Below are 12174 nucleotides of genomic sequence, written 5' to 3' on the forward strand. Positions count from 1 at the left end.
CGGTCCCTTCACTGCCCTGAGTGCTGGGCGGACAGAGCTGGAGGAGCCCTTGGAGATTCTCGAGTCCAGCTGTAAACCCGAGCCTGGCACAGGCTCCCGGCAGCCGCGTGGGTCGTGTTTGGACATCCCAGAGGAGTCTGCAGAGAAAGATGGGCACGGAACGGGCACAGCCCGAGAGGAGCCACCGGCTGAGTCTCCGCTCTCCGGCTGACACCGATCCCTCCCGAAGGCTGCGAGGGGCAGCTCTGCTTGAGCCAGGGCGGGCATTTCTCTCCCCAAAACGCGAATTACCACGGAGCTTTTGCTGTCCGGGCCGAGCTCAGTGCGGCTCGGTGAGCCCCGGCCCCGGGGAGCGGCGGCGGGGCCCGGGGGGTTCCCGGGGAGCCCCGGGCAGGCGGCGCTCCCGCCCCGCGTCCCGCCCGCCCGGGCGGCTCCAGGAACCGGATCCGCGGGCTCGGCAGAGCCGCCGCCGCCGCCGCCAGCCATGGACCTGCGAGCCGAGCTGCTCAAGTCCATCTGGTACGCCTTCACCGCCCTGGACGTGGAGAAGAGCGGCAAGGTGTCCAAATCCCAGCTCAAAGTGAGTCCCCGGGGTCCCGGCGCACGGAGGGAGGGTGGGAGCGAGCCCGGGGCTGCTCTGCATCCCCGCGGGTTTCCACGGAGAAATTGTTAAATATTAAGATCAATAAGATCTTGCTGTTGCTTCCTGGTGAAGTTCTCAGGCTCTGTGGCATCTCCCTTTAAAAAAAACGGGTGGGGGGGAATTCATGCTCAGATGTGTTTTCCAGGTGAAAATGATAAGAAATCTAAATTTTAGTTATCCGTTTCTTGTGCTTTTTATGGCCACCTAAGAGCCCAAATTCTGTTTACGTTTTCTTGCTTGCCGGAGCACCTGTGTTCCTCCTGCTGAGCCTGTGGGTCGCGAGGTAGGGACAGGTTGTTTTTTAACAAAAACTCCTCAGTGCTGTGGCTAGAAGTAACGCAGCACTTTTAAAAACTCTCCGCTTTCCCCTCTTTCCACTCTTAGCAGCTTTCAGAGGGCTCATGCCCTCAGTCTTTCATCAAACCCATCACAGCTCTAGAAACCTTTTTGTCTGCCCCCAGGCCAGGGTTGCTGGCACCCACCAGGGAGCCCCTTGGCTCTGAGAATAATTGATTTTTTTCACCTTTGCACGTGGTGGGAATGTGTTTTTTTCATCCGTTTTGGTTCTTAGGCTTGCACTGGGGTTGGAAATGCTGATTGGTACCAGGGTCTGGGATGAGAGAGGAGACCTGAGCAGGAGCGCGCTGAGCACGGGGAGCTATTGCGTCAGGACATGGCAGCTGCTGCCAGGCTGCGAGACCGTTTTGAACCACTGCAAAAAGACCCCCTTTTCCTCCATTCCCTTTATTTTATAGGGCTTCCCCAGGACAGACTGCAGGGAAGGTGCTGGTCTTTGGCAGGGGGGTGTGTTTTGCCCCAGAATGAGGAGTTTTGTTTGAGGGATCTGGAGGAGAAGCAGCGGGAGGCAGATTCTTCCTGCTCAGCCTCTGCGGCTCAGAGCCTCCGGCTGCCCCCCAGAACTCGTGGCATGAGCCCTGCGAGCCACACTCCCCTGCTAAAACTGTAGAAATAGCTGAAGGAATTAGGGAAAATCCTAAAGTAGGCCAGAGCTTAATTCTGTTTGCTAATCCCTGAGATGGGCTGCTGTGCTCCCCTCACAGCACCCCCTGCACCACTGCTCTGGGTCCAGAGTCTGGCCCAGGCACGGGATGGACCCAAAAGCAGCAGCAGTGCTTGTCTTGAGAGATCTGTATCACCAGAGACAATGCTGAGCCACAGAAACTCTGATTTTAACGGCAGTTTCGTGGACAGTTCATGCAGGGTCTGTGGCTGTGGTGATGCTGGGGATGGCCCCTCTGAAGTGACTTTACCCAGGGGGACACTTGAGAGGGGAGAGGATGTTCTCCCACGCGCCATCAGTGACAGGATGGGTTGGCAGCAGGTCACTGAAGAGCACAGCTCAGCTCTGGATGACTTTCCCGCTGCCTCTAGCCCAGGCAGAGTTTGTTTCCACCCACAGAAACACTCGAGTTTGCCCCAGCCTACACAGGCCAGCCGCAGTTCAGTGAGGGAGGAATGCAGGGTCTCACTGCTCTGACCAATGAAGTATTAAAGCCACCGAGCCCTCTCCAAACCCCTCCAGGGCTGCTGAGCCCTGAGCTGGGCTCTGCTCCCTCACCTGGGCGTGTTGCTGCACGAAGGGTCTTGAACAGGGGTGGGAGAGACACTGGGCTTGCACTGAGAGGACAGAGCTGGGTGGGAGAGCAGAGCGAACTCGTAGGAATGCTGCTGATAGGAGCAGGACTTTTGTGGCTAGTGCAGCAGGGAATAGTTCTTGAGGGAGGTTGAAGAGGCTTGGCTTAAAGAACAGAATAGCAGTTAGTGTGTTCATGAGCGTGATGTTGGCGTATTTGGCTAAGCAGAAGAGTGCAAAAGGCCCTGCTGCGTATTCTGTGTTAAAGCCAGCCCTGGGCAGTGCTGTGAACCTGTCAGGGTTTCCAGCATGAAGACACAGCTGTGGGAAGCCGTTGTGCTCCTTGCGGGGGCACCTCAGAGCAGGCAGGCGTGTGCAGACGCCCTGGCAGTGGAGGTGTGTGTGTGTGTGTGTGTGTGTGTGTGTGTGTGTGTGTGTGCACAGGAAGGAAGGAAGGACAGCTTGCGGTCGGTCGGGTGCTGCGCGCCCCGAGAGCTCGGGGAGCTTTGCTCCCAGCACAGGCACAGCCCCAGCCCTGCCCCTGGGAAGGGTTTGTGCTCTCAGTGCCATTGCATTGTCGCTCTCGGGCCGGCGTCGGGGCAGGAACAGGCGAGAGGCAGGATTGTAGCAAAGGCAGAGAAGGCTTTATTCAAAAGAACTGCACAGAGTGGTACGATAGATTCTATTGTATTGGCTAACTAACAGAAACATCTTCCTCACGCACTGTCTTTGAGAGGAACAGAAAAATAAAGTAGAAAAACACCACTTGCAAATTGTTTATAGTCAACAAGTTATCACATCTTTCTAGAAGTTTTAAAACTTCTCACAAACCACTGTGAGAAACACTTGCCTTTTCTCTCTCTCTGTCCCATGGCATCCACATTGCATCCCCTGCCTGGAAGGGCTGGGAGGGCTGGGGTGTGGTCCCTCGGTGTGGCCAGAAACACTGAGCACTGCCCTGGTGCTTTTGGGCGCCTCTGCCCATGGGTGATGGGTGTGCCAGCGGTGGGAGAGCGTGGAGAGCACAAACACGGCTGCTGCTCAGAGGAATGCAGGGCACTAGGAGGAGTCAGGCCGACCCCTGACCCCCAGCCATCCCCTGCATGCCACAGGGGAAGGGTTAGGGTTAGGTGCCAGCAAACTGCTTTCCTAGCATCCCTTTCCCCTGCTGTTCTCCTCCTGTCACTGTTTCAGAGCCTGCAAGGGTTCCTCAGCTCTCCCATCTCCAGCCTGACCAGGCCTGGGCTTTCCTCCCCGTTTGTCAGTGACAGCCCTGTGAGAGGAGGGTCACAGGGTGCCAGGATGGATGCAGGGGCTCAGGGTGTCCCCCATGGCCGGGGTGACAAGTGAGACCTCACAGGGATTTTTAGGGGTGCTCTGGGAGGAGGGGTGAAGGATGGAGATGAGGGACCACGTTGGAAACACAGGATAGGATACAATTCCCAAACTTTGAATTCATCCTGATAGACTTGTTACCATGCTGGAGGATGTCCATGATATTCCCAGGCCTTCCCACCACTGTGTGGACCCTGGGGCTGCACTGAGCCCCAAAAGGCACAGTGTAGCAGCAGTGCTCGGGGCTACAGCCCTGTTGTGTGAGCACAGGGTGGAGTCCTGCTGATCCCATTGGTCCAGAGGCTGGAAAAGAGAATGAAGATCTGGTTGAGCAAGAACTGTCTCCAGCTGCAGCAGCCATCGTGGCCTCGGGCAGCTCCTCTGCTGCTGGGAGGAAATTTCCAGCCCTGCACAGAGGAGTAGGGATGCTGTTCCATCTCCTCCAGCCCCTCTTGAGCCCTTGGCAAGCTGCACTGGCAGATCCTGGTGCAGTGGGGAGGTGTCAGTCTGGGACACTCGTTTAACCATCTCCTGCTTCTGGGATGTAAAGGCAAGGAGAGCACCACCTGCCCAGCACCACAAGCTAGAGATGCTGCTGGTGCTCCTGGGCAGCCTTGCTCCAGGCTTTCCAGCACTTGGGAAATCCATGAGCTTGTAAAGCTGCTTTATTTGGGGGGATTTGAACAAAGTGGGCTGTTGGCCAGCCTTGCTGAGTGTTTCTGGGGATGATGTGTCTCCAGATCTCCATTCCAGACAAAACCTTTGCTTGGTTTCTCACCAGTCTTTCCTATTTTCATGTTTCCATCTTTCTGTGTCCCCAGCAGACAGTGGGTGCTGCCAGGCTGGGCCTGGTTGTGCCAAATGCATAGCTTGGGGTGGCTTATCAACTTTTCTAGATCAGAGCGAGTCCTGTTTGCCCTGAGAAGTTTGAAACAGCCCTTTCAAGAAAGAAGTTCCTCATGTGCCAAGAAAAGAAACTAGTGTGGAAAAATCCTCGAATTTTGCCTGTTTCTAAATGATTCTCTAAAGTTTACATTTGGAAATTATGCCAAACCCAAATAACTTGATGCTGTGGCTGCTGGGAGGTGATGCCATGCAGGGGGGGGACTGAGGGGGTGGCACCTTGGGGATGTGCTGGGGCAGGGCTGGAGGGTATTCACCTTCTCACCACCCCTTGTGCTTGGCCAGGTGCTGTCTCACAACCTGTACACGGTGCTGTGCATCCCCCACGACCCCGTGGCACTGGAGGAGCATTTCCGTGATGATGATGATGGGCCAGTGTCCAGCCAGGGCTACATGCCCTACCTCAACAAGTACATCCTGGACAAGGTGAGCTCTTAGCTCTTGGAAATCACATTCCTTGGTGGGTGAAAGGGGGTGCAGAGAGATGGGGACTGCTCAGGTGAAAGCCAAAATGAGTGAGAAATGTTTAATACTCAGCATCTCCCTGGCAAGGATGAAGTCATCCCTTCACATCACGGCTCTGGATGGAGCAGCACCTCTGCCCATGTTTCCTGAAGGGCTCAGAGAGAGAAATCAGCCCCTTTTATCCTCACCTTTGAGGTGCGACCTCATTTGGCAAAGAGGACAGGGAGCTGCAAGGAGGAGCAGAGTTGGGGTGGGCAGGGGCTTTCTCCCTTTCTTCCTGTGGTTCAAAGACACCTTTGTCTGGCACAGCCAGAGGTTGGTCTGTGGGTGCTGTTTCTTCCAGGCATGTGAGGAGAGGAAGAATGACTGACGGCTTTCTTCCACTGTGTGCTCACAGAAAGGGGCCCGAGCTGGGTGCAGTAACCCTTCACTGCCCTGCTGTTCTTGTCCCTGTGCCAGTCCCCATCCCTGTGCCCATCTCTGCCTTGCCCAGAGCTGCTCAGCAGCTGCCCAGCTTGGTCCAGCAATGCTGATCTTGGCTGCAGGGATCTGGTCAGCAGCAAACAAGGGCAGAGCCTTCCCCAGCTCCCTCAGCCCAGAGCAGGAGCTGCCCCAGGTCAGCCCAGCCCCATCACAGAGTGGCCAAAATCCTTCCAGTTGCTCACATGGTTCTTTGGAAGGTGATCTTTAAACCCACCCCTTCTGGTTTCACCATGGCTAATAGAATCCCAGAGGCAGCCTGAAAAGAGGGAAGTGGGTTTTCCTAGTAAGAGAAGCTTTGAGCTTTTGCCACCCAAAGGTTTTCCTCCAGCTTTGCTGCTCCTGTGCTCACACAGCTGGGATAGAGCACTCAGGGACAGCCAGAGCTCCTCTGATCCCCATCTCACTTGACCCATCTGCACCAAACCTGCTGCCTGGGGCAGCTCACAGTGCCAGGACACAATTAAATACCAGCAGCAGGGACGAGGCTGCTGGAGGCACCATTCCTGCTGGCTTCCCTCCTCAGTTCCTCCCTGTAGTTGAATGGGATAACAAGAAACCCCAAACCATGGAGGCACTGGGGATGAGAGCTCCACATCATCCTGCCTGTGCTGCACCCCAGGCTTCCTGCTGGTGCTGCCATGCTTCTCACTGGACAGATTTTAGGAGTGAGGTTTCTTCTCTCCAGCACTTCCTTCCCCAGAACTCCCCTCCATAGCTCTTCAGCTCCCCACTCACCCCCTGACTCCTGCCTGCAGGTGGAGGAAGGTGCTTTTGTCAAAGAAAACTTTGATGAGCTCTGCTGGACCCTGACAGCGAAGAAGAACTACAAACCCGACCGGAATGGGAATAGTGTTGTGTCCCACCAGGATGCTTTCAAGCTCTGGTGTCTCTTCAACTTTCTGTCAGAAGACAAATACCCTCTTGTCATGGTGCCAGATGAGGTAGGACCTGCCTCTCCCCCCAGCCCTGTCCTCCCAGGGCTCCATGTGCTGGCAGAACCCCATCTGTGGGTGACACCATCGCTTCCTGGCGTGTCCCACTGCATCCTGCGAGATGTGGTGTCCCAGGGGGTGAGAGAGAGGAGGCTGGGGGTGGGACAAGGGGGCTGCCTGCCCTGGACACCCCTGCTGTGCCCACAGCCACCCCCGCTGCCCAGGGAGAAGGGGGACTTCAGAGGGGAGACCCCTCCAAGGTGCTCTCCTGCCTGGAGGGCAGTGGCAGAGCAGACCTGGCTGTCCCTCTCCGTGGCCACTGCCACCCAGGGCTCAGCCCCTGCCCAGCATGAAGAGTGTTAAGGGTGAGGTGCCAGCCAAAGAAAAGCCTCACAGTAATCTCCAAATTCCACAGCATTTAGGGGGGAAAGTTCTCCCTTTCTCTGGGGTCAGATTAAACCCCCATGAGAAGGGGGGCAGATCTGGGGGGAATGCACACGTGCAGAAGCCAAGAGTGGCCTCAGCAGAAGGAACTTGGCTGGGCAAATGGCTGCTGTTGTCTTCTACCCCTCAACCTCCTGAGATCAGCAGAAAAGACAAAATTTAAAAAAAAAAAAAAAAAGAAAAGAAGAGGAGAAAAAAGGCAAGAAGCACCATGCTGCACAGACGTAGGAGGGCAACCGCACTTCCTGTGCCCTGGGAGAGGTGTTTCCTGTTCCCCAACCATGAAAAACTGAATCATCCTGAGCACCAGAACTCAATTCTTGCCCCCTTTCACAATTAAATGACATAAAAAATCCAGCTGGGTGTGGGGACCCTGCTGTGTGTCACCTTCCTGTGTGGCTCCCTGCAGTAACCACTGGTCTCAGTCCCCAGACTATGGGCAGAGGAGAGCTGGCAGCAAAACTTGAGCTGGGGTAAATCTTTCCCACACCATGTCAACCATCTTGACTCTTTTTATTTGCAGTTTTAAAATGATGCTCCTCTCCACAGGGACCTGTCCCCCTGCTCCTCCCCAGTGATTTTTGGGAAGCAGTGGTGCCGAGCTCACTGTGGCTTTGAGACATCAGTCCTGAATGGTGTTCAGCAGTGCTGGCCTGGGCTCCTTCAGGCCCTTGACTGCTACAGAGTTTTCTTACTCTGCAGACAAACCAGAAAAAACATCCCAGCCTTGGGGTTAAAAGGAAAAACCTCTTGGTAGAGGTCAAACACTAACCCAGCTCCAGTCTCCTGAGCCTGCCTGCTGCCTGGAGAGAGATGTGGCCTTGGGCTCTCCAAAATGGCTTGATGGGGTGGGGACAGCCCTGTCCCCATACAGAGACACTGTTGTCAGTGAGTGTCCTCCTCCCCACAGGTGGAGTATCTGCTGAAGAAGATCTGCACAGCCATGAACGTGGAGCTGAACTCCTGCGAGCTGGAGGATTTCCTGTCCCAGGAGCCGCAGGGGCAGGGCGGCCTCACGGTCTGGCAGTTCCTGGACATGGTGAACTCGGGGAGGTTCCTCAGAGGCATCGAGCAGGAGGCCATCAGCATGGCTGTGGAGGAGGTGTACCAGGAGGTCATCGAGGATGTGCTCAAACAGGCAAGGAGCTCACATATTCTGGGGCACAAGCTCAGTCCTGCTCCCACCCTGTTTTGATCTCCGTGTCTCTCGGGTGCAGGGCTACCTCTGGAAGAAGGGTCAGCTGAGGAGGAACTGGTCAGAGCGGTGGTTCATGCTGAAGCCCAGTGCCCTCTCCTACTACATGAGCGAGGAACGGAAGGAGAAGAAGGGGAGCATCACGTTGGACAAGCACTGCTGCGTGGAGGTACAGCCCGGGCCACGCTCAGCTTGGAAGGGAGACCCAAAAACACACAGTGTCACATCCATGAGCATGGGAGAGCCACTCCTGTGGCTGAAGATGGGGGGATCAGGTGGGGTAACGCTGTGCTGTGTCCTCTCCCTGCAGGTGTTGCCAGACAGGGATGGGAAGAGGTGCATGTTCTGTGTGAAGACCTCGTCCCGCACCTACGAGATGAGCGCCTCGGACACCCGGCAGCGCCAGGAGTGGACACTCGGTCCGTGCCCACCCCATGCCCCTTCCCCAGCTTCCCCGTGCCCCCTGCTGTCCCCACTGACCGTGGCCTCCCTCTGCAGCCATCCAGACTGCCATCAGGCTGCAGGCCGAGGGAAAGAAGTCCCTGCACAAGGACCTGAAGCAGAAGCGCCGGGAGCAGCGGGAGCAGCGGGAGCAGCGCAAGGCGGCCAAGGAGGAGGAGACGCAACGGCTCAAGCAGCTGCAGGAGGAAAAGGAGAGGAAGCTGCAGGAGCTGGAGCTGCTCAAGGAGGCCCAGAGGCAGGCAGAGATCCTGCTGCAGGAGGAGGAGCAGCGGCGGAGGCAGCAGCACGAGGAGATGCAGAGGACCCTGGAGATCCAGCTGCGGGAGGCCGAGCAGGTGGGTGCATCCCACAGGGGCCGTGCTGCCCATGGGGTGGGTGCTTCCTTCTCCTTCCCTTGCCCAGGGCAGCCCAGGGGTTTGGATGTACAGTGCTGCTGCCACCAATCACCTCTGGGCTCTGTTGTGCCTGAGATCCCTTTGAGCAGGAGACAAGGACATTCTGTCTCAAGGGGCTTTAGCTGGGGGACAGTGAGAGGCAAATGCTGGTGCCAGGCTGGACAGGGAGCCCATTTCTGACCTCACAGCCAGCATTGGCTCCAAATGACACAGCCTGTCTCCTGAGCAGGGAAACAGCTTTGCTTTGGACCTGTCACCATGGGCTGCCCCTGCTCTGGCCCAATCCACCCAGTGGGCCCGAGTGGCTTCTGGGGACACTGGTGGTGGCTGGCCCACTGATGTCTCCTGTCCCCGCCCAGGCTCGTGCCTCCATGCAGGCAGAGATGGTCCTGAAGGAGGCCGAGGCAGAGCGGCAGCGCAAGCGCATCCTGGAGCTGGAGGACATGCAGGAGAGGCTGCAGGAGGCCCTGCAGCAGGAGGTGAAAGCGCGGCAGGACGAGGAGGCTGTGAGATACGCTCAGGCCAGGTAGGACCAGGGCATCCCTCCCCCTCCTCGGGCAGCCCTGCTCCCAGGGCAGCTCAGTGCTCCCGGGTACTGGGGTGTGCTGGTGAGTTCCCAGTATGCAGGGTGGGACAGGGAAAGCTGGGGGAAGAAGTGGCAGGGGGATATCCTCACCTCTTGCTCTTCATTGTCAGGCTACTGGCTGAGGAAGAGGAGAAGCTGAAACAGCTGATGAAGCTGAAGGAGGAGCAAGAAGAATATATCATCAGAACTCAGAGGGAGAAGCAAGTCCTCAAGCAGGAGATGGAGAACAAGAACAAGTGTCTGGAAGAGGCGCAGAAGCAGCTGGAAGAAGTGAGAGTGAACAGGCAGCGGGTGGACCAAGATGTCATGGTGAGCATCACATCTGTGCCACATCTCCTCACATGGTGAGCCCAGGGGACTTTCCAGCCCTCCCAGAGTCACCTCCATACTGGGGAGGACCAAGCTGGAGCTGCTGTGGGGGTTTCTGAGCTGTGCCATGTGCAGGCAGGATGTGATGCAGTGGCTGAGACAGGGCAAGTGTGTCCTGCCCTGGGACAAAGCACTGATGTCAGCTGTGGGAGTGTGTGAATGGGAGAGGGTTGGAGGGGGAGCAGAAGGTCTAGAGGAGATTGAGCTGGGTCTCCATCCCAGAAGGAACCTCCAGTCCAGGCTTACTCAGGGAAGTGAAAGCCGTGCCCGTGGTCCCATTGGGGCAGCAGCTCACCCTTTGCTCCGTGCTCATGGGGCAGCAGCTCACCCTTTGCTCTGTGCCCGTGGGGCAGCAGCTCACCCCTTGCTCCATCCCCTGCAGGCGGCCCAGCGGAAGCTGCGACAGGCCAGCACCAACGTCAAGCACTGGAACGTGCAGATGAACCGACTGATGCACCCCATCGGGCCTGGAGGTAGGAAACAGCTGAGCCAGCTGACCCCATGCCCACACCCCCACCCATCTTCCCCTTTTTGGGGGCATCTGGTGGCTGGAAGGACTCTCAGAGAAGATACCACAATGCCTCCTGCAAGGAGGGGCTCCACAAACCTTTTTCTCAGGTGAACAGTCAGTTTGGGCTCCTGGTAAACAATTCTCTTTTTCCCTCCACCCCCAGACAAGCGAACAAACGTGAGTGGAGGAGTCTTCGCTGGCTACCAGCCCCTTCTGTCACGGAGAGATTCCTCCCTCAAACTCAAGCAGAGGGTGGAGGATAAAGGCAGTGACCCCACAACGGAAAACAGCAAGGAAAACGTGAGCAATGGCGGGAACAGCAGCATGCTGCCATCTCCAGATGCGGACACCATGGCCACAGAGCCCACCAATTAACCCACCAGGGTGGCAGAGCCCAGCTGGGAATGGCAGGGCTCAGCTTGTCCCTCCAGGTGGACAGTCAGTGTGGCCATCTCTGCATGGGGACCAGCACAGAGCCTGCAGGGGACTGCACAAGGCAGAGGTGCTCCCATTTCCATCAGTGAAGGGCTGCAGCCACCCCGTGCCAGGAGGCTCAGGCAGCCCAGTGCTGGGGAGAGGGCAGTGGGACCTTCTCCTCTGGACTGAAGAACTCAATTCCTTGTGCTCTGTTTTACAACCTGTACTAAAAAAGAGCCACTGCTGGGTCGGGACCCTGTGGCCCAGGGCTGCAGCTCCCCCTTGGTTTCTACAACAACCCTTCTGCATCACTCACTGAGCTCCAGGGTGTGGGCTTTGCCACCAGCCAAGGACACCTGGACTGACCAAGCAGGGCCTTCTTGTCACCCCACACCACGCCAGGTGTCCCTAACTACAGCAACCACTGTGTTCCCTGGCAGTGGTTGGTAGTACTGGAGCCACTTAGTTAGCAGAAACTAATGACCAATAAAGCTTTTGGAGCCCCTGGCCACAGACCTCCTGCCCCACACACTGCAGGCACCAGCCCCCTTTCCTTGGCAGGGTAGGGTTGGGATTTCCCCTGTGTGAAGGAACCCTTTGAAAGGAATCAGCCACAACCTGTGAAAAGTGGCCCCACGAGCAGATTTTTGGTTGGTGTGTGGAGGGCCAAGAGGGACACAGAATGAAACAAAAAAGCCCCAATAACCCACCATCATTTGGGTTAGTTTTTCAAGCACCTCTGTATAGATACAGTCCCAGTCAGCTGTGCCTTTGGGGTGTTTATAGCCTGGGGCACAGAGCCAGGGTGGCCTCTGGAACAGGCCCTGGGTGCAAGCTCTGCACCGACTCCATCTCTGCACTCGGAGATGAGCTGAGTTCGTTGGCGAGATTATGATCTGTTTCCTCCCGGGCCTGCCCCCAGTCTCACAGTGTTTCTCTCAGTTTTTTTCCGCCGTGGCCGAAGGGACAAAGCGCTCAGTGTGCCCGGGGTGCAGCCCTGGCCCGGGCCCACGCGGCCGTGGTGACGCACAGCGGGGGCACGGGCGCTGCAGGGGCTGCAGGTCAAATACATTGCCGCTGCCCCCTTCCCTCTGCTGGCACACACAATATATCATACATCAGGGTGGCCCTGAGTGGCGTCCCTGCCTGCTCCACACCATCCTGGCCAGGCCACTGGGACACAGGACCCCACCACTCTGCGTGGGTTTTCTGGGCACAGTGAGCCCTTCCCAGCTCCGCCTCGAGGCTGGGTTATTGTGTTCCACCGAGGCGCGAGGGGGCCGCGGTGCGAACTGCTGGGGGCGAAGAGGGTCACTGGCAACGCTTGGGGTACGTGGGCGCGGAGCCAACTGCCCTCACCCGGCGGCGCCGCCATACTGGGCAGCCCTCAGGACGCTCCGCCCCCAGAACGCCCCGCCCCCAGGTTACCCCACAGGCAGC

General features: G+C 57.3%; 1 protein-coding gene across 1 annotated transcript; it reads left to right on the top strand.

Annotated features, from left to right (window-relative positions):
- Positions 1-444: 444 nt before the first annotated feature.
- Positions 445-11233, top strand: DEF6 (DEF6 guanine nucleotide exchange factor). Its single transcript, XM_030965771.1, has 11 exons — positions 445-580; positions 4761-4901; positions 6179-6364; positions 7710-7937; positions 8017-8163; positions 8305-8413; positions 8493-8791; positions 9211-9377; positions 9548-9746; positions 10189-10279; positions 10481-11233. Exons 1-11 carry the CDS (start codon positions 485-487, stop codon positions 10690-10692), a joined length of 1875 nt encoding a protein of 624 aa, XP_030821631.1. The 5' UTR covers positions 445-484; the 3' UTR covers positions 10693-11233.
- The last annotated feature ends 941 nt before the right edge of the window (positions 11234-12174 follow it).

This window comes from Camarhynchus parvulus, chromosome 26 (assembly GCF_901933205.1).
Source record: "Camarhynchus parvulus chromosome 26, STF_HiC, whole genome shotgun sequence".
NCBI classification, from domain to species: Eukaryota; Metazoa; Chordata; class Aves; order Passeriformes; family Thraupidae; genus Camarhynchus; species Camarhynchus parvulus.

What these genes read in the sequence shown, in the direction of transcription:
- DEF6 (XM_030965771.1), top strand. Translation starts at nt 485, where the DNA reads ATGGACCTGCGAGCCGAGCTGCTCAAGTCCATCTGGTACGCCTTCACC. An exon ending in GCGCCAGGAGTGGACACTCG is followed by an intron (nt 8,414 to 8,492) that starts GTCCGTGCCCAC and finishes CTCCCTCTGCAG; the next exon opens with CCATCCAGACTGCCATCAGG. An exon ending in GGGTGGACCAAGATGTCATG is followed by an intron (nt 9,747 to 10,188) that starts GTGAGCATCACA and finishes CATCCCCTGCAG; the next exon opens with GCGGCCCAGCGGAAGCTGCG.